General features: G+C 37.6%; 1 protein-coding gene across 1 annotated transcript in view; it reads left to right on the top strand.

Moving 5' to 3' along the window:
• Positions 1 to 22,786, top strand: part of PDE11A (phosphodiesterase 11A) — a 327,412-nt gene that overhangs the window by 102,024 nt on the left and 202,602 nt on the right. The window contains exons 4-5 of the mRNA XM_037523614.2: positions 1,232 to 1,372; positions 13,481 to 13,545. Of these exons, the coding sequence (XP_037379511.1) occupies positions 1,232 to 1,372; positions 13,481 to 13,545 (206 nt within the window). The remainder of the gene's footprint in view (positions 1 to 1,231; positions 1,373 to 13,480; positions 13,546 to 22,786) is intronic.

The following is a 22,786-nucleotide window of genomic DNA, read 5'->3' as shown; positions in this document are numbered from 1 at the left end:
CATGTTATTAGAAATTGTCAATAAATATTGCAGTACAAAAAAATGCAAACTATGCAGCAACATGGATAGAGCTGGACGGGATCATGCTCAGCGAAATAAGCCAGAAAGAAAAAGAAAAATACCAGATGGTCTCACTCATAGCAGGAATCTAGAAAACTTAAATAAGGGACCAGGAAAAAGAATAACTATAAGAAAGTGAAAATCAAAATCAACAAATAACTATGAACAAGAGATACTCTATGGGGGTGGGGGGCGGGGAAAGGAGGGCTTGGAGTAAAAATAAGGGGGTTGTAATTGTATGGGGAATATAAAAATAAAATTTAAATTAAAAAAAAGAAAGAAAAAATCAAAATCAACAAACAACTATGAACCAAAGACACACTATGGGGTGGGGGGGAAAGGAGAGATTGGGGTCAAAATAAGAGGGTTGCAATTATATGGGGAATATAAAAATAAAATTAAAAAGAGAAAAAAGTTATAAAAAAAACATCTGTAATAGTAAAAAAAAATGCAAACGAACTTAACTGGATAAAATGATAGGTTACTCTAATTTGATTTTTAAATAAATATATAAGTTTTAGTGAGATTTTTCATCCTGTTTGAACAGGAATTTTAATAGTGTTTTCTTTCCTGAGATAGATAGTAGTGTTCAAATGTTCTCCCAGACAGATTGGGATAAAGCAATACTTCTTGTGTAGAGGGATTAATGGGAATTTTATATATTATTTGAAGGCCGTGCAACTCAACTATCGTTCTACACTATAATTCTTTAAGAGTTCTGTGGCGATGTATTAGTGAAAATAAGTCTCAAGTTCTACCAGGAACCTATTTCTTCCTAATGGTGAGCAAGAACTGAAATAAATATGCTTTAGGGAGAATCAGATAATCATTATTTACAAAATGTGAGGTTTATATCTATTCACACTGCAGAAAAACTATGGCAAGGAAAGGAACAACCATCTCTAGTTAATGACTGTATGGAATCATGTAGTCTTTAGCTATATGTGAAATTTATATGGGCTTATGTGACTGGCACTAGGCTCAAGTTGTGTTTTGTTGTTCAAGATATTTATAAAATGAAATGATGGAAACAAGTGAAAAGGAAAAAATGAGCCACACAAAAATATTTATGCCTTACTATGACAAAGATTAAATGGAATCTGAGAGAAAAAAACCCACCCAACATTTGAGTCCTATATTTACCAGAATATGTCCATGTTACCTTCCCTAGGCTTTGCTAGAGGTGGTTAATGACCTCTTTGAAGAGCAGACTGACCTGGAGAAGATTGTCAAGAAAATAATGCATCGGGCCCAAACTCTGTTGAAATGTGAGCGCTGTTCTGTTTTACTCCTGGAGGACATTGAATCACCGGTAAGTCATCTTTCATCTTTCCTCCCACGCTGAAGACTGCTTCCTAGAACAAGGTTGAGTTTTGCTGTAATTAAGTTTGGGAAGTCAGGGTGTGACCCACTCCCTTCAAGACGCCCCTAACCATGAGGTGGCTTTTATCAAATTAAAGTTTTCAATTCTGTCATGTTGGAAACAGAGACTCTTAGACTGACAGGCACCTTCCAGGGCTATCCCATTTTGGTGTATCTAAGGATGAAGGAAACAAGGTGTTTAACATTTACACTCTCACAGGGCCTTAGGAAGACATGTTCAGGGGTCAGTTTCCCATCACCCAGCCCCGCTGAGGGAGGGAGGTCCTTAGCATCTGTGTGTCCTGTGGTGGTCCACAACCCTCTTACTGGGAGCAGAAAATAAAGCAACACTGGAGAAGTAATACCCTTTACTCTGGGGGTTGGAGTTGTCCTTGTGCTGAGGGCGGTGGCCGGCCTCCCCTGGGCTGTCAGCAGGAGTTTGTCTTGCTGCTTCTGCAGTGCCCTTTCCAGGTTCTTGTGCTGCTGTTTTGGACCTGAGGACCCCTGCACAGAACACCCCAGGCAGCGGAAAGAGGCCTTTCCTCTTCACCACAGGGGTTCCTGTTACTCAAAGTATCAAGGAAGTGTAAGGCCTCCCGGTTGCTGCACCTTGACTTTCAAATTCTATTAAACAATTTAGCCCTTTGGGGGCGAATCAGCTGGGCAGTACACACCGATATTGAAAACAATGATGATCAGTGGCTTTCCTGGTGTGCAAGGGGTTAAGACCAGCCCTATGAAGCTGTCCGCAGCCACTGCAGCATGAGTTCAATCCCTGGCCAGGGAGGAGACCCACATGGCTCAGCAGACCTCTCCTTTCTCGCCCGCTGCTCCCCTCAGCAGTGTATTTCAGGGGATCTGCCTGTTCTGCTGCCCTCTCTGTCTCTGGTGAATCCTCTCACCCTCCCCCATCTCTGGCCTGCACCCCAGCTCTTGAATGCATAAATAAATAAATCTTTATTTAAAAAAATGGTCATTGTTTTTTTTTCTTTTTTTTTTAATTTATTATTTTTTTAAGATTTATTTATTTATACAAGCACTGGGTACAGTCAGAAGCACGGGAGGGTGAGAGAATTCACCAGAGCCAGAGCGGGGAGCAGAGCAGGCAGAAGGACCGAAGCACACTGCTGAGGGGAGCAGCGGGCGGCAGGAGAGGTCTGCGCACCATGCGGGACCCTCCTCCGGTGGCTGGGGAGCAGCCGGGGATTGAACCGGCGCTGCATAGGCTGCGGGCAGCTTCACAACCCAGCGCTCAACCGCTGCGCCACCGGGGAGGCCCAAAAAAAAAAAAAAAAAAAAAAATGGTCATTATTAATCTGACTTCTTGAAAGTTAAAATTCCAACTCTTTGGCAGCAATTTAGTATCTTTGCCATGAACGCCTTTCAAAAACCAGTTTTCTAGCAATTAAGTGCTGTTTTAATGCCTCAGAGAATATTTTACTATACCTTCTTTAGAAGATATTATTGCCTTTAGGTTTGTTTTCCTTGGAGAACAAGAACCTTAGGGTAAATTTTGGAGCTTTACTAAGTATTGTACAGTGTACAACATTGAACTTGAAGAATACATATGTTTAAAATGTTTAGGAGTATTTTTCCATATTTTAGCAGAGTTTGGGTCAATTTTATTTCAGTGGGTATAGTTTATATAGACAGTAGCCTTGCAATTATCCCGTGATTGCACAAACCTCTGCTGAGAATTGGGAGAACACATGTGAGTGTGCACACACCAATAATCCACACTTAGAGAGTTCCCTGGATGCTTTGGGAGGCACCTGAATTCATTTAATCCACACTGGGTGTTTATGAGATAAATATAATTACCATCCTCATTTTCTAAATGAGAAATAAGGTCCAGAGATTGAGACTTGCCTAGTCTTCCCCACAGTGTTGCTCCTTTGTACCTGGCAGGCTGTGGAGGCCACAGAGAAGTGGTAACTAAGGAAAGGCAGAAAGGGGCAGTGGTGGGGCTTCAGCTGCCAGGATATCCTGAGCCACATGTCCCCTTGAGGGCAAGAGGCTGGAGACCATATGAAATCTGGATAGGGACAAACTCATTGTCCTCTAGTTCATTTGTAAATGGGCATAAAAGTAATTCAAACCAGCTGAGTGTGGTGATTCCTGCTAATATTCTAACATGGGCTAACTTTCAGCTAGCTCCCTGGCAAATCAGATGACAAAGGACAGGTTATAGAAGTTGATTGGGAAGTTGGGGCAGCACCAAAAGGAATGTTGGGAATAGTAATAGCTTCATGGTATAAAGTACAGGGAAAGCGGTCAAAAACTACTCTCTAAGGTAACTGGTGCAAGCAATAAAGGTGTTGGCAGGGTACTGCAAGTGAAAAGAACTTTTTGTCATTATAACTGAACGTTCTAACATTGTAAGGAGGAGTCAGAGCAAAAAATTCCAGGCTACTCTCCATTATTTGTTCTCTTTACCCATCCTCTCCCCATCAAAGCGAGGATGAATTCCTCTAATTCAGAGGTACAAGGACTGGAGGTAAATAAAAGACTGCAGAATAAAAGTCTGATCTGCCCAGTAGTGTTTTAGAAACTGTCAAGATACTTTTGCCAAGGCCACTGCCTTTTGCCAAGGCTACTGCCTGAGGGTGGACCCGAGGGTGTGTATCTGTTTTTCACTACATTGGAAGCTGATTAGGGCCATGCTCTCCCTTAATACATCGTCTCACCAAAGGTTACTTCAGACTTAAAGGGTCCTCTGTTGGTGCATTCCCCTCATTGTCAGGTAGAAATTATAGAAAGGAGATCAGACGTAGTGTTATCTTGTTCAGGAGCAGAAGCCAGACTGAATAGGACACCGGGCACCAAAATTAGGTGCTGGCACAGTGGTTTCAACAAACAGAAAACCATGAAGAGACTAAGGTCTCTGGCTGGGACAGCCTCTTCCCCAGCTCTGAATGCTGAATGGATGGAGGAATATTACAAACCTTTGTCATGTAGACAAAGGAAAGTAGTATCATTTCAGAGAAAAAAAATCTGTTCAGTGTTTCCTTCCTCAAAAATAATCTTTGCATTTTTCTATTTATTTTATTAGACTCTTTTCTGGAAACAAGAACTTTTAATTTTTTGTGAGTGGTTTGAATAATTTTAGAAGCTGTTTATTGGGGATGTATGCTATTTTATGATTTCTCTACATTCAGGGAAAGAGAGAAAATAATTAAATCTAGTCGCAGAAGCTTTGATTCATCAAGCTCTTTTTTTTTTCGAATTCTTGAAAATTTATTTTCAAAAAGGATATAGACCATAACTATAAACAGTGTTGTAGATAATAAAAATATGTGGTGCCTGATCTCAATCCTCCAAGTCTTCTGATTGAGATCACAATAATTCTCACCTTTTTTTCTGCATAGAAATAAATCAAAAGTAATCATCATACATTTACACAATACAAATATATAGAAAAAGAACTTTATAAATTATTGATTACAGATTCTTAGTTGTACCTTCTATATTACTTCTTTAGGCACCTCCATTTCTGATTGAGTTGACATCACTGCATGTTACTACACATAGACAAGTGACAGAATCTAAATTAGTCCTGTGGTCACATTGCTTCCTCTAAAAAAATGTAATACTATTGATAAATGCCCTCACTTCCCTGCAAATCTATAAAGTACTTTGCAGTTTTTCCCTGAGTAGATTCTCCCTTAATATTACAAACTAATCCTTTAGTTTAAATATGAAAACAACTAATACCCGTTTCTATTGACTAGGTCAAATTTACTTTGTGGCTCTCTTCTCTCTACATTCACACCGTATATTTTTTTTTTCCAGAATAGGGGTGTGTGTGTGTGTGTGTGTGTGTGTGTGTGTGTGTGTGTGTAAAAATGAGAGACTGATGTGGACAAAATAAAAATGTACATATAAATGTGTGTAATTATACTTATATATGTATATATAAAATGACACAAATTAGTGCTTTGCCTAACTTATTCCCAAAGATAATAATATTGATTGTAGAGGTGGAAATAATAGGTGAGAGGGGGAAAAATAAAAGAAAAAATGTTTGAATTCATTTCAGTTACTTTGATTCATCAAGCTCTTAATTCAGTGCTTAGAGACTGCATTCATGGCCTTTAAACTGGGCGGTCAGGTGTAAATGGATCAGTTTGCTTAGAGGATGCCAAAAATAGGAAGGAGGAATGCCTTTCTAATCTCTCCTGCCAAACTTAATATTTTACCCTCCTTTGCTTCTCTTAAGTGTTTCATTCAATCAACTTTAAGTGGCTTTGTCAATGGTATTTTCCACTACACTGAAATACAAAGATTGTTCTAGAACTAGCTGCCTGTCAACATTAGGGAATATTTAGTCCTTTGAACCGAATATTCCCTGCTTAATGTCATTCCCTCCATGAACCTGTCTAAGCAATTTCTGTCACTTCTCTTAGTTCCTTTCAAGCTAATGTATTTACTATTATCCTTGTTTCTATTTGTGTTTAGTCAAGGAAAGAGAATGTAGACATTTTTATCTTATGTCCTTAGGCACTGTCTCGGCGCCAGTGTTACAAGTGTTCCTTCATGGGTAATCCTGATGGCTGGCAGCTATTTTGTGGTCCAGAACTCCATGAAGTACTTCACAGCTTCTGAGATGACTGTAGTTCGTTTTGTAAACCATGACATTTACGCTACACTTGTTTTCTAATATGTTTCTTAGCATCTTGGCTCGTATGTAAATACACATATAATTAAACCATTGAGCTACAAAATCTTTCAAATTCAACCCTTGCGAGGAAGAGCGATCATCTAGTTTGTGATCATCTTGTTGTTGGCACTACCTATAATTCAGTCCCCCCATCCTAAATGGAGGGTAAAAAACTGCTTCAGGCTTTCCTTTTTGTTTCACTTTCTTTCCATTTCCCCAGTTCTCTTTTTCTAATTTCCCTTCTCCCTGTGAGGAAACCAACTTAAATTGTTTTACTTTTTCTAGAGTGCAAGAAGAAAGGTATTAAATAAAACATTGATGATTATCTGAATAATCCTTGTTACATAGGTTAAAAAATAACAATCAACTGAGTACATTTTAAAAATCTTCTTAGCTTTATTCAAGGATTCATGAATCTGGCAACATCCAGTCTAGTAAACAGAAGTGAAAGACTTTTATAGGCAGAAGTGAGTGGGAACGTGGAAGTTTATACTAGGTGATGTGGGGAACAATCAGGGTGTAGGCTGGATGCACGAGGTTGAAAGAATATCAAGACTGAGTGGAGAACAGAAAAGGCAGATTTACTGAAATACACTGCTGAGAGAAGCAGTGGGCGAGGTGAAAAAGGTTGTATACACTGAGAGAGGGTCTTGAGGTTCTTTTTATATCTAGGCATCAGTGACTGGTTAGGACATCTGGCTTTTGGCATGTCCTGACTCATGATCCAGATTATTGGCTTAATGGCCTGATTCCCATGTCAGCCCATCCATTCCCCTGTCTATTCAAGCCTCCCAAACTTGTCTGCGGGGCAAAGAGTCTATTCAAGCCTCCCAAACTTGTCTGCAGGGCTTAATTTTAACCTTACAAATGGTGCCAGGCACTCAGTAAAAAAAGCAGGTAGGTTATGGCAAAGTCATTTTCCTTTAGGAGAATGCAGGTGTCTCTCGAGCAGATTATCTAACTAGTGCCGATAGATGAAGCCCAACTGACTGGTTTAAGATTGCATTTCTGAGAAAACTGCAATTGTAATTAAGGTAGGTCTTCAGTTGGTGATGTGAGGCTTAGCATAAATTACTCCATTTTGGACCTGTTGTCTCATTAATCATTAATATGCCATATACATTTGTATGCATTAACTCAATTCACTCTATTAATAATGACTTATCAATCTATTAATTCTGTGGGGTCAGCCCCTCCAAAAGAGTCAAATAGGCTTTTCTTAATAGGACCAAAGTAGGCCCCTTGTCACCTTGGAACGAGAACTAGAGGTCAATAAAGCCTCTGTGAGCTTCAGGAGGCTACTTAATGAATTTGTTTCAGGTTGGGAGCAGTGAGGGCTCTGAAGGCAAGGAGAAGCTTCTGTTCTAGCCTTAAATCCTGAGCTCCTCCCTATTACAAGAAGAAATCATTATGTGTCAAGTTTCTGCTATTTTCCGCATTGAAAGAAAAAGGATGTAGGTGGCAGTGTCATCCAGTTCTAGGTTTTTCAGTAAACATGTTCTCTCTAAGAATCACATCTTTACTTGCAGAGTAAAGATGAGGTCATCTCTTTCATATCTGTTATGAATTCTCCCCCTCTCTGTACTTGATGTCTCACGTCCTAAAATGCAGCGTAATTTTTCCTGGTCAGCTCCATTATTCTTTAGAATATAGAACCATGTGAATTCTCCATATTGAAATTCATTGTGTTTCTTTTGCTAACCCATCTGATGCTGTTTTGATTATGCACTCATTCCTAGAAGAACCCATAGGGGTACAGGATGACTTATTTTGTACCCTGACAACTTGCATCATTAATCATTTTTGTATGTTGAGAGAGAGTGTGTGTGTGTATTTATGCATGTGTATGTAAAGCCTCCAACTACTGAACTTTAGTCTTGTCCCAGATCTTCACCATTTCTGAGTTTTCCTATTTCACTCAATATATAGCAAAATTAGACCTGGGTTCTTTTGCCTGTCACTACCAAAAGCCAATAAGCAGAGACAGGCTCTAAGGATATATAGAGCCAGTTGATTCTTACTGTATGCTTTTGTTGATTATTGCCATGTCTTTGTATCTATGACCAAACTTCAGTTGCAGTTAAGTGCAATGAAAAGCTGAGCCTGCTTTCAAATTTCCTAGTTTCTGTGTGCCTTGCCATTCTTTATTAGTTTCATTTAATTCTGCCAACATTTCTGTAACTGGTTCCTTTATTGAATTAGGTTCAGTTAAGCCCTTTCTAGTATTCTCTCATTTTCTAGCAAAACTCTGATGTAGACCTTCAGCTTAGAAAATCCTCCTACTTCTCAGCCTAGAGCATACCTGTTCACCCATCAGGCTATAGCTCACACACAGATTCATCAGCATGTGTTGTGTGCTCTTCTGTGTGCTGGTAGCGCTGCAAACATATATCATGATGAAATTATACATTTGTGAACTGCTCCCCTCTCCATATGATGTTGTGAGCTCCTCAAGGACAGAACATGATTTGTACCCAATACCTGATATATATTATCACGTACACTATGTATTCCATAAATTTTGATTGAGTGAATAAATAATCAAAGTAAATTATTCATCATCATAGGTGAGAAATTTATCAAGAAGAATAGCAATGGACAATCATTTAAGTTGCTCTTTGATCCTTTTATGGAATAATAATGATTAAGAAAATTCCATTGGGGAAAAATTGGTGATTAGTTAGTGAATCATTTCTATTTTCTTTTTGGTGGCAGGAATATTTATTTGAACATAGTTTTTTTGTTTTTAAATTAAAGAAAAAAAAAAACAGAGAAACCAGACCAACTTGTGCTTGAAAAATATCCAAATCAAAAAGACTTCTGTTCATGGAACTTTTCCAAATAACAGGCAGAGATGCTTGGGGGATATTTTGTTCACTTCAGTCTGGCATGTGTACTGCCTTCCCCAGGGTGTAATAACTAGGGCTGATCAACAGCCATGAGAGCTGGGAACCACTTGCTCAATTTTATACACCTATAAACCACTTCTGATAATTCTCTTGAAAGATTCTCTTTTTACATGTTTATGTGTGTATTTGCTTATTTAATCTGTGTTCATTTAGCACATCTATAATAAAATCAGAATTTGATTTAGAGAATGAATAAAAATTTAATGAAACTAAGAATCATATAGTTGGCCCAACTCAAGAATAAAGCTTGAATTTTTATTTATGTTTTTTAATGGTCTTTTATTTATGCTTTTACCTGTTTTTTTAATTCTTGGTCATAATATCTATAGTGATACTCTGTATATCTCATAAAATTCTATTAAAATATTTTCACTATTTAATTTTTTTAAGGATTTGTTTTATTTATGCACACAAGAACTGGGGTGTAGGTTAGCAGTGCAGGGGGTGAAAGGATTCACCAGAGACAGAATGGGGAGCAGAAGAGGCAGATGTACTGAAATACACTGCTGAGAGTAGCAGTGGGCAAGACAGAAGAGGTCTGCTGGGCCATGTGGGTTAGCTTCCTGCCCAGGAATTGAACTCATGTTGCAGTGGCTGGTGATAGCTTGATAGTGCTGTATCTTTAACCCCTGGGCCACCAGGGAAACCAGAGATACTTAAGTTTTAATTGTACAGTTCAAAACATTTTGTGACTATCATCATCAAAATTGAAGTTATAGAATAAATCTAGGAAACCAGATGCTTTCTTTGTGCCTACTCTCATATTTACCACCCTCATCTGCACCAAAAGGTGAACACTATCCTTTTTTTTTTTAAGATTTATTTGTATGCATTATTGTTGGAGGCAGCCACCCCGCATAGTGAGCAGAAGGGCCTTGACCCGAGTCCCTAAGGCATGTGAAAACACATGCGTCTCAGAGGAAAACCTCTGAGTGACAGGACTTGGTGTTGAGAGCCTGGAAAGTGACCTGCATGGAGTCAGGCTTCTACATCTCCACAGTCTGAGAATAACAAAATGGAGAGACCCTGCTCAGTGAGCAGAAGGGCCTTGATCCGAGTCCCTAAGGCATGTGCAAACACATGCATCTTGGAGGAAAACCTCTGGGTGACAGGACTTGGTGTTGAGAGCCTGGAAGTGACCTGCGTACATCTCCACAGTTTGAGAACAACAAAAATAATGAGTGAACTTCCCAGGCTCTGGCTAGGTGGCAATAAGATTACGTGCGTGAAAACTAACCACCTGGTACCCTACTGTCTAAAGTAAATAGATAATAGTAAGAAAATAGACTAATCACTCATGCATGTTATCATTATATGGTATGTTTTGATGTTACACCTGCTGCAATTAAAATAGTATATAATGAACACTAAGACAATAAAGATTTACTGCATGCTGGACATGACAGTCCCCAATGTCTGATTTCCCTCACCATCGTGTCCCAGGTCTCAGACTCACTAGAAGTCCACACATTATATGCACACAAGAACTGGGGTGTAGCCAGAGGTGCAGGGAGTGAGAGGATTCACCAAAGACAGAGTGGGGAGAAGAGCAGGGAGATCTACTGAACTACACTGCTGAGGGGAACAGCAGGCGAGATGAGAGGTCTGCTGTGCCATGTGGGTAGCTCCCTAGCCAGGGATGGAACTCAAGCTGGTGATAGCTTGATAGCACTGAGACTTTAACCCCTGCGCCACTAGAGAGACCTTGTTTCATTTTTTGACTCAGGTGTCTGACTAAAAAGGTTTTCCACTTAAATCATTATATTTTTGGTAATTTAAAAAAAAATATGTTTGAGCTATGCCTGCCTAGAGTTTTGCTTTTCAAAATATAAGATATAGAAGCATCAATACATCAATCTATTATTAGCAATTAACAGTTTAGCAGAAGACAGCTAGTTTACCTGGTTTGCTTGTGGGTAGCTCTTAACTACCACATTACCCAGCAATTCTACTACTGTGCATTTATCTGAAAAGATGAAAACAATAACTCAAAAAGATATATATGCTCCCCATGCTCACTGTAGCATTATTACAATTACTAACAAAGAGAAACAACTTAAAACCATGAATGGATGAATGGATAAAGAATATATGATATATTTTTCTTTATTCACTTATCCATTAATACATATATCTATATAATATAGACTATACACATATATCTATATAATATAGAATATTATCCAGCCACACAAAGAATAAAATCTTGAATCTATAATAGAATACTATTCAACCATGAAAAAGAATAAAATCTTGCCATTTGAGGGACAGCAAAGGCCCTGAGGGCATTATGTGAATGTTTCTAAGTGATTGAGATATGTTTAAGTTCTCACTAAAGTTTTCAATTTACCTTTTGCTATGTAATAAATACAACTAAATTTAGAGGCTTAAGTTATCCATGTTATTATACTCAGAGATCCTATGGAACAGGAATTTGGACAGGGTACAGCAAGGACTGCTTGTCTCCTTCTAAGATATCTGGAGCCATAGTTGGAAAAACATGGAGATCAGGGGTGACTTAGTGACTGGGAACTGGAATCATCTGAAGATTTATTCATTCATCTGCCTGGTATGGGTGCCAAGCAGAGTTTCTATACCATCTGCAGGTGACCTTCCAACATGACTTGGCTGCCTTTCAACATAATGACCCCAGACTTGCACTTCTTACATGGCAGCCCAGGGCTCCAGGCACAAGTGTCTCACCAGATGAAACAGAAGCTGTGCTGCCTTTAATGACAACCTCAGAATACACATATTCTGTTCTCTTCCACATATTCAGTTGGCCAAAGCAGTTGGAAGCCCACCTAGATCAAGGGGAGGGAACACAGATCTTACTTCTTGGGAGAGGACATTATATCCTGCATAATCCTGTGTAGGTTAGGAGATATCGTTGTGACTCTTTGGAATTTGCATGCAATGAGCGATTTTGTTGAGACTTAACTCACATTTGAAATGTAGTGTGTTCTGTGGTTGCCAAGGATATTTCCTTGCAGATGAGCTATTGTCATTTTTATGCATTCAGTTAGTTACACAAAATTTTCTTTGTGATAGGCTTTACTTTTATCTTTTTCCTAATGTTGCATTTTCTTAGTTTGGGCTCATTGCCTCACTGATAAAGCTGTTTTAATATTTAATCTGTTCCTAGTTTCCAAATCATTTTCTAAGGTACCCATCAATTCCTTGTAAGTGTTTAATTTAAAAGTCTTTGAAGCATGACTGAATCTGGCTAAGGCAAATCTAAATGTCACCCTTGGAAGCAGCCAGTGACATTCAGATGACTCCTTACAGTATGAGAGACTCATTTTTCTATCATATGGTGAATTTTGTCAAAAGAGGTCCAGAAATGGTGCATTTTCCACTTAATATACTTAATGTTGTCAGAAGAGCCAGCAGGCAGACTACCTCTAATCACAGTTGCCCCATTTACTCATGAAACTGAGGAAGTTTCTTGAAAATGATGGGTTAACTTTTTTATTCATATACTGAGGATAAAAATTCCTACTTTACAGAGTTAGAGTAAGGACATCAAATTGCCAAAGAAGCTTCTGGTATAGGGCCTGGTTAGTAAGAACTCAGTAGTAATTAACAAGAAGAAAAACTACCTGTGCATTCTTTGTGCCTGTGAATTCCCTTTTAATGTAATGTCTTGACCAGACTCTTGCCTTGGGTGTGCTTGTTTAATTTGATGGTAAGAGAGAAGGTGTGCACACTAGGGCTGACTTTAGAAAAGGTGGGTTCCTCATTTTTACTCGTTGGGTGGTGGCAGCAAAACACCACCTAAGATAAGTGATAAGTTATCAGGGAGGTAACTTCAGAAGCCTGGGTTTGACACAGGCATCCTTTATTAAGGGTGTTATTGCTTTTGTTTGTTGTTTATATTTTTATTTTTTTATGCATACAAGAACTGAAGCATAGGCCAGAGGTGTAGGGTAAGGGGTGGGGAGGGTGTTGAGAGGATTCATCAGAGACAGAGTGGGGAGTAGAACAGGCAGATCTACTGAAATACACTGCTGAGGGGAGCATGGGTGAGGCAGGAGATAGAGGATCAAACTCATGCCACAGTGGCTGGTGATAGCTTGAAAGCAGCGAGACTTTAACTCTTGGGCCACCAGGGAGGCCCAGGTGTTACTATTTTGAAAGGGTGTTTTGTCTCCTTGGATGATGACTGGATTTTTTAAAAGTTGGTAAAAAAATTCTATTCAAATGAAATAACCCTTTACCTAACCATCACAGACTGATAGTATATCTCATTGTAAAAATATGTGCCTATTTCATAAAATATATTACAACTGGCACTGTATGCCATGAAAGAAGTGAAACACAAAACATAGAGTTTTCTTCTACCACTCATGATTTCTCCTCTTAAATCTATTTTTAATCTCCAATTATTGTAATAATCATTATAAAGATGAAAAATGTTTATTGTGTTGTTTCATACTGCGAGAAAGCTTTAATTGACTTGGATTTTGTTGTTCTTTCCGTGTGGCAGGTGGTGAAGTTTACCAAATCCTTTGAATTAATGTCCCCAAAGTGCAGTGCTGATGCTGAGAACAGGTAAGACTTGTAAATTTCAGATTTGTCTTTAAATGGTCTTGATCCTTGGTGTTGGCAGTGTTAGATAATTCTTTGAGGATAGGTGTTATTCTGTTATTTTTTATTTTTACCAGAAAGAGAAGCAGTAAAAATGTCATTGTTCATCTGTATTTCATGTCTTATATAAAAACTATAGCTTAAAAATATGTGTATATACATCTAAAACTGCTAATAGTCATTTTTAGATAGCCCTAATTCTACAGTATAATTTTCTGCTTTATTCTACCCTAGGATTCTCTTCCTTCCTTGTGTTTGCTTGTATTTGGCCAATAAAATCCTTTTGGGAGAAAGAATGAGTGCTTCCAGTAATTCCTTTTTGTACCCATTCATTGGTATTGGCAAGGTGAAAGTGAGGGCTGGAGAGAGTGAACTTTTGTTAGCTTTGCATAACCCCAAGTAATAGCTGGATACTACAAAAAAAATGGATTCTTTTTACTTGGTCACTTCTAGAGGAAGGACTAAAAATAGTGAAATTGACCAAAATGCAGAAAGATGGAGAAAGAAAGTTAAGCACTGATGACAACAAAGATTTTTCTGATATCAATGCCAGCAAGATAAGCAGCTTCTATTCATTGGGTCTGTGTGTTAGCTGTTATTCTCTAAAGTTCTATACACTGAATGGCCCCAACAATCCTATGAAGTAAATGTCAATAAACCGTGGACAAAGGGGAAATCCATGGTTCAGTAAGGTTAGGTGACTTGTTCAAAGCTATGTAGCCAGTAAGTGGTAGCTGTGTCTAAGGACAAGATCACCTAGATAAAACTCTCCCAACCTGTAAACTTGGACCTCTTGCCACATATAATTTATAATATGGTAGCTGACATAGTGAATATCTGTTGGGCTAATGTTTCCCAAATTGGACAGATACTAGTATCAAGCCTGGTCAACTTATAAAAACTAAATTCTAGTGTTTACACTTAGAAATTTTGACCTGTGTCATCAAAAGCGAAGTCTAAAAGATTTACAGATTCAAAATGCTCCCTAGATATGCCTGTTTCAAGATGTGATTTCAAGGAAAATTTGATTATTGCCTTTAAGTCCAGGAAATAGAAATCATTGAATTAAAATGGAAACTTTATTTACTAACTTCATTTTAAGAGCTTCAGGTATAAAAGAGGCCTTTGTTACATGCTGTATGATCCCACTTGTAAGGAATTCTGGGAAAGTAAAAATTATAAAATCAGATAGCATATCAATAACTGCTAGAAGCCAGAGATAGAGAAATGGCTTGCTACAGAGGGGTCCAGGGGAATTTTGAGTTGCGATGTAACTGTTCTACAGCTTCCCTGTGGTGGTGGTTATACAATTGCACTCTTCAACATTTGCACAACTATAAACTAAAAAGAGTAATTTTTACTGTAAATTATACCTCACAGTAGTTTTAAAAAGAGGTCTTTTGTAGACCTTTCATGTAAGTATATTTGTGTCTGCATCCATATCTATAACATCAGTTAATCTATAGATAACAAAGATACTTGAACATTGTTGAGGTATACTCAGCAGTTTTCCTAAAAATTTCATATGAAATACATTAGGAAAAATTTATTCTTGTTTATTCCTTTAGCTATTTGTGATCTCAAATAAGTTCTCTTTTTCATTTGTAGGTAGGAGGGGAAGCTTTATGGAGTTATTAAAATATAACCTTTGAAATTGTAATGCTTCAATACTCTTTCCGTACTGCTGTGTCCTCACAATCTCTGCAGAATTAAATATTTCTGGTGTTTTATTTTTAATGTTAAAAGAACTTCGCTATCACAATGAAATGACCCAAGCCAAACCACCCTTGATAAACTTTCTAATAATAAAGGAAAAAAAGAAAGGTCAGATTTTGTTTAAAGAGACATTTGAAAAGTGTCTTTGAACTTTGACATTATGAGCTAGTCCTCTCCATCTTTCTATTTATGGCCTTTAAATTAATGTAGAATGTTCATTTGTCGCAGGAGACCTTTCCTGTATTGTCTAGTAATTTTCCTCTTGTAGATGTGGGATTCTTCAGTCATTTATTGGACGTTAAAGGAATAAAGACAAGTGACTCTAGCATTTACTTTGCCAGTGACCATGGAAGAGAAATTGAAACAGGCTGAGTCTATAAATCACAGCCTGCTCTCAACACATTGTAAATCTTTCCTTCAACCTTTCACTTACCATCTTCACTGTGGAGAATGTCTGTTAGACACCTAAGTCCTTTAGACATCATTCAGAGTTTTAATAGGATAACTTTCTAAAAGCAGTGTGGCTGGCTTCATGCAACAATGTTTCAGAGTGCTATTTCAATTCTTTTAATTTCTCATTTGAAGCTTGCTGATTTCCATTGACAGTCCTTGAAGACTTTTTTCCAAAACCAGTTTTGTTGCTAACTCATCATTTCTGCTTATTGTCTATGCAGCTATTCCTTTGTCATGAACAGTCTCTTTTTTTCCCCCATGTAACTAATACTAGTCAGTTTGAAAGTTGGAAATGATTTCCTCCATCTCTTTCCATGAAGTGTATACCTCCTGGGACAGCCTTTGTAAATCCTCCAGTGGTAAGATTCTTATTGTGTCATGATGGGCCTCTGCCACTGGTAGGGAATTCTAGTTGTTAGAGGGATATTTATGTTGAATTACATTCTTCTAACTTCTACCTGTTAGATCTGAATTTATACACTGAAGATAGCTTTCCTTTATTGGCTCTATTCCTTCATTCAATAACCATATGTTGAGTACCTACTCTGTGTTGGTTACTGTAATAGGTAATGGGACTACAGAGATTTTAAGAAAATCAGTAGTCTTTGCTCTCAAGGACGTCAAAGCCAATGAACAGGAATGGGAGTGAGTTAAAAATATAACCAGATTTCACCAGGCCTCCAGACCATGATTAGAAATAGAATTGCACTAACAGTGATAATTTATACTTTGTTGCTTGGTCATTTCTCCTTGTAATCAAAGTCTTGCTTGCAAAAGCTACTCTTGAAGTAGTTCTGGGAGTCTCTCCAATTTTTAAAAGACTATTTTGAATTTTATTATTGAGGCATCTCTTTTCCCAGCACTCACCCCTAAATTCTCTCCCTCTAGTTATGGCAAAGTAACATTGCAGGGTAGGGGCTTCCTCGCCCACTCCAAGGTCCTGTGGGTATAATGGAACTTTCCACTGGTACTACACCATACATAACTCCCAACACTGTCATACATGCACTGGTGATCTTTTCAGATATGAGCAAGGCTGGGTGATTTGTGCCAAAGCAAGAAGGATGCTCACTGGCCCTACTATTTGTTATTGCTTGATGTCTGGCCCTTTAAACAGCCCCATGTGTACCCATTTTTTTGCATGTATTGTAGTTACTAAAGATTTTGTCTATAGCCCTTTCTTTTTTCCCTAGCTTTGGAACCACATCCCAGATTGAGGGCCAGCCACTAAATGGTTCTCTTGATATCCCCAACTTTCTTCCATATCAGCCATTAAACTTTGATGCACAAAACCTGCTCCTCACAGTCCTTCTCCCTCTATGCATATCAGCTCATGCAGATAGATTCTGCTGTCAAGTAAACCAATGACATAGCAAGTCAATACCTTCTATGAAACTTTTATGCAAGGTGGTGTTTTAATAGAAAAGGGATACCCAACTCACCTGGAGAGAAAAGAAAGGTGGTCCTGAGGGAAAGATTTTGGATGTGGTAAGGCTTTAGCTAGGCCCTATAGTACGGTGGGAAGTTAGTGAGACAACACATCCAGGGAGGAGAAACATGGTGAAGAAGAGGCACAGAAGTGAGAGCGAGAACATGGCATGTTTTAGAATCTTTAGTTAGGACTGTGAGTTGTTGTCACAGGGTCATTATTATTGATGGGGACAGCCTTTAATTCCTCTGAGGGCATCTGCTCAAAGAGCCATCTGATTGGGGTGAGGGTCCTGTCATATCTTCTGAGATGTTCAACTCCTCTTCATTGGCCTGGAGACTGGCTACATGCCTACTTGTTTAAGAGGGGAGTAATGACAGGTAGTGGCCTCCTGGGATTTGTGTCTTGAAAAATCACATGCGCAGTGGTGTAGAAGGACCAGAGGAATGACAAACTAGGCCACTGAGGAATTCCACCTACTGTCTCACCCGTGTGGTTGAGTTCAGTGCTGAAAGATAGCCATGGATACATTTTCCAGGTCAGCAGTGGCTATTCTTAGACTGTTTCCATATTTCATAATCCCCAGACTCTTCATCACCTTGTTTATTCTCTCCTGGATGTGCTCCAGCTTGTCAGAGTCCTTCTTAAAGTGGTTCTTCCCACAGTGGCACATAATTTTCCATCTTGAATCAGAACAGATAAACAGACATGCATCTCTCTGTTCTTAGAACCTAATACTGTTAATGCATTGATTATGTTTTAAATCAATAATATTGACAAAGTGTTATTACACATTAAATGTATTTTAATGAACCATAAAGTTATGACATGGTACTGCCACAGAACAATTTTCCTGGTGACTTGCAGGATAAAATAGAACTAATTACTGAAGCATACTTTGAGCATAAATTCTTCAATGTCTACTTAATTTTTTTTAATTGAAGTAGCATCAGTCAGCTTGTGTTATCAATACTGACTTAAAAGAAAACTGGCAGTTTGTGTGATCCATTTGACTCTCCATTTCCTCTGATCTGACTTTAGGACTTTTCCTAAGAAGCTTAAATTAAGAATATTTGGTAAATGAGTCAGAATAAACTCTCTTCACCTTAACTAAACCTCTATTCTCTCCTCAATGGGAACAGGTAGTTTGAATGATCACATGTACTTGGAAATGGAAAAGAACATTTATGGAAGTCTTAATAATTAGAAATTTTTGTTCAGTTTAAAATTTATTTGTCTAGATTCTGCTAACGTATCTCCTAGGTATATGTATGAATGCCTTGGAAATTATACTTTGTCAACTCTTCTACTATGTTGTACATATAATGCAAAATGTCTGTAATTTCTATAAGGTAATAACTAACTAAAAGGAACTTTTTCACAGAATCAGTTAATAGGAAATATTATTTAAAAACCCAAGCTCTGTAATCACTTCAGCCTTCTGATTATAGGGGAATTAGGAGACCAAATTTATTTCAGTGGGAAACAATATTTTTATCAAAAAAATTCTTGATCTTTACACTGTATTCTTTATATGTTGTGGCTAGAAGGAAAGAAGAAAAATTAAAGGTGGAAATCTTATAACAGCTAAAAGGCAAGACCTTATTCTTATTCCAACTTTGTTCTTTTCCAAGAATTTAGCTATTTAGGATCTCATAATTCCATTATGGTCTTAATGGGGATTGTATTGTACCTGTCAATGAATTTGGAGAGTCAGGTAGCAGCAATCTGCATTTATCCACATAGGATATCTTCTACTTGTTTACATGATCTTTAACCATTTTGTAGGTTTAAGTTAGTGTAAAAATATTAATTTTTTAATATTTTATTCTTTTTGATATTCTAAATTAAAAATGTTTTCATTCCATTCTTGGATAGTTCAGTGTAGGAATATAATTATTACTATAGCCTATAACCTTTTGAACTTTTATCCTCTCTAATAGTTGTGTGTGTTTATTGGGATTTTCTGTACACATAATCATGCCATTGACAAATAATTTTTTTCATTACAACCTGGGTGCATTTTTTCCCCTTACTTAAATTTCCTTCAGTACAATGTTAGATAGAAGTGTTAAGAGTGGATTTCCTTGTCTCATTCCTGATCTTAGGGCAAAGTTTATAGTCTTTAACCATGTAGTGTGTTAAATGTGGACTTTTCATAAATATTCTTTTTTAGTTAGAGTAAATGTTCTTTTCCTAATTTGTTGAGAGTTACTTTTTTCTTCAAGTATTGAATTTTGTCAAATACTTTTTCTGTGTCTGTTCATATGATCACAAGTTTCTATTAATATGATGCATTCATTGATTTTTATATGTTAAACCAATCTTGCATTCATGGGTCAAATGCACTCAGTCATGGCATAAATTCTTTTTTATACATTGCTAGATTCAGTTTATTGGCATTTTGTTTACAATTTTTTGCATTTATAGTCATAAAGGGAGATTTGCCTGTACTTACAATATTTTTATTTGATTTTCATATCAAGGTAATACAGGATGTTCTCAAATAATGTCATTTCATTCATCATTTCATTATAATGCTGATGGAAAAAAAATTCCCAATGTTGAGCAAAATGACCTGCTTTTATTATGCATCATTGCTCTTAAAATCAGTTTTCAAGAACTTATTAACGATGTTAAATGAAGACTTCACAGCTTAATGAGTTCACAAGTGTTCCCTCCTGTTTTGGAATGAAGGATTTGTGTGTGAAGATTCTTCTTTAAACATTTACTAGAATTCAGCAGTATAGCCATTTAACCCTGAGCTTTTCTTATGGAAATATTTTTAATAATTAATTCAACCTCTTTACTTGTTATAAGTCTGTTTAGATATTCTGAACTCTTCTTGAGTCTGATTCAATAGTTTGTGTTTTTCTAGAAAATTTGCCATTTCATCTACGTTATCTCATTTGTTGCCATATATTGTAATTATTCAGGGTTCCCCTTAACATCTTATTTCTGTAAAGTTTGTAAGAATGCCCCCTCTTTCATTCCTAATTTTATTGATTTTAATCTTCCCTCATTTTTCTTGGTAAACCTAGGTAAAGATTTATAAATTTTGTTGACTTTTCAAAGTGCAAGTTTTTGTTTTTGTTGATTTTCTTTATTTTTCTCTTCCTTAGTTGGTTTATTCATCCTCCAATATTTATTATGTCCTTCCTTCTGCTTGCTTTTGGTTTAATTTGCACTTTGTTTTCTAGTGTCCTCAGGTGGAAGATAATGTTATTAACTTGACATTTTCTCTTTTTTAATGTAAGCATCTATAGCTATACATTTCCTCCTAAGCACTGCTTGAAAAGCATCCAGTATGTTTTGGTATGCTGTGTTTTGTTTTTAATCATCTGAAAATATTTGCTAAGTTCCCTGTGATTTTTTTGTCTGAACATTTTGTAGGAGTATCATGCTTTATGAATTTTTTAAAGATTTATTTATTCATGCATACAAGAGCTGGGGTACAGGCTAGAGATGCGGGGGGTGAGAGGATTCACCAGAGTCAGAGAGGGGAACAGAACAGGCAGACTGACTGAAACACACTGCTGAGGGGAGCAGCTGGTTAGACTGGCGAGGTCTTCGCCTTGTGGAGAGGTCTTCGCCTTCTCCCTGGCTGACCGGGGATCGAACTCGTGCTGCAGAGGCTGCGGCTTGCCTCATAGTGCGGTGCTTTACCCCTTGTGCCACCAGGGAGGCCCGAATTTTTATTTTAGTTATTGTATTTTTCAATTCTAGACCTTCTTGATTCTTTTTTATAATTTCCATTTCTTGATTAATATTATATGTTTAGTGGAATATTGTCCTCATTTCCCTTTAGCTCTTTAGGTAAGTTTCCCTTCAGTATTTTGAACATATTTATAATAGCTCACTTAAAGTCTTTGTCTAGTAATTTCAACATCTGGGTTTACTCAGAAACAGTTTCTGTTGACTACTTTTTTCCCTGTGTATGGGCCATACTTTCCTGTTTCTTTCTGTGTCCTATTTCGTGTTGAAAACAGATTATTTTAAATAATATTATATGAACTCTGGAAATCAGATCCATACCTTATTCCCTCCACCTATGTTTTGTTGTTTCTGTTTGTTGCTGTTATTGTTGTTTCTTAATGATTTTCCTCAACTCTGCTGAATTCTCTGCTTGATTTACTTAGTTGTGGACAGATATTTCCTTAAAAGCCTTGAACCATTAAGTCCTCCAGTCTTTGCTGAGGGGATCTGTGTGCATGTGGGAGATACCTTCAATAATCTGGCAGGGAGTTTATTTAGCTCTCACTTTCTGCTTGCATGGAGCTTCAAGGTCAGCCAGAAGTGAGAGATTAGGACCTTCTCTGGTCTTTCCTCATCATATATACAACGCTACAAGTACACACATCCTTCGAGATTTCCAGGAGTATGTCAGGATTTCTGCAAGCCCTCTAGGACTATCTCATTGCCTCACTCCATTTAGGTTTTTTTGTTTTGTGTGTGTGTACTTCAACTTCTTAGATGCAACTGTTATTGATGCCTAAGGCAGTTGTGATGTTAACTAATTGCTGCTGTTTTTTTCCCCGCTGCTGCCCTGGAGGTAAAAAGGCTGTTTTCAGGGAGAAATCTCCAAGTCAGGTCATATAAAGACAAGCTTTTTGAGTGGAGGTTTCCATGGAGCTGCCAAACGGGTCAAACAATGACCTCTCTCTGGGGAACAGACTTTTGGGGCTACAAATCCATTCTTTCAATACAAGTGGCTGCAAGGTTGATGAATTTTACAACTAGCATGATTACAAGGATGTTGGTTTTCACCACTACCCTGAAGCTAGGGGCAGAGAGATGGAAATACAGTAGGTTAAAACACTACAAAATTTGATTTCCTAATAGAGATTCAACTGTTTTTCTTGAATAAGCACTCCTTGGAGTTTTATAACCATTTCCTTAATTTCCAGAGTTCTCAAAAAGCTAATTTCTGACTATTTTTTTGCTAGTATTCTCACTGCTTTTAGAAAGGAACAAATTTTCAGTGTTCTTTAACCTGCCAATTTAGAAGTTATCTCCTCTTCTTTATACCTTCTTTTTAATTTCTCTATTACCTGGAGTAATCGGGAGTGTTAGACAAGCTTGCACAATGATGAGTCTCATTAGGAAACATGTGATGGGTGTTTTGTATACATAAACATATTATAACTGTTGTAATTTCAAGGAAATGAAAACCTGTAATTTTTAAAAATTGAGGTAAGATTAGCGTATAACATTGTTTGTGATTTAGAGACACATGGTCACACCCTTCAGGTGTTGTTACCACACCACACCCACCACCAAGGCACCAAAAATCCTCCACTGAATTCATTGTGTTGCCTCCACACTTTGCTTTGCTCCCTTACGCCCCCTTCTGGTAGACTCAATTCAATAGGCAGATTTCTAGGATTTGTTATTGATTGGGTTTTATCTGACTTTTGTTTTGTTTCTCTGTATTCCACATATAAGTGATACCATTGGTATTTATCTTTCTCCTTCTGACTTATTTCACTTAGCATAATCAGAAGTGAAAATCTTTAAAGCAGCAGCACCACCACCACTAGTCAATGCAATATACGTGTTGCTATGCAACTTCCTTTAAAGAAGAACCTTAGGGCATTCTCTTTGGCC

The sequence above is a fragment of the Talpa occidentalis genome, unplaced genomic scaffold (assembly GCF_014898055.3).
Source record: "Talpa occidentalis isolate TD23 unplaced genomic scaffold, MPIMG_talOcc4v2.1 talOcc4.3, whole genome shotgun sequence".
Taxonomy (NCBI): domain Eukaryota; kingdom Metazoa; phylum Chordata; class Mammalia; order Eulipotyphla; family Talpidae; genus Talpa; species Talpa occidentalis.
Note: the sequence above shows the minus strand (reverse complement) of the source record. Positions and strands in the feature narration are given on the sequence as shown.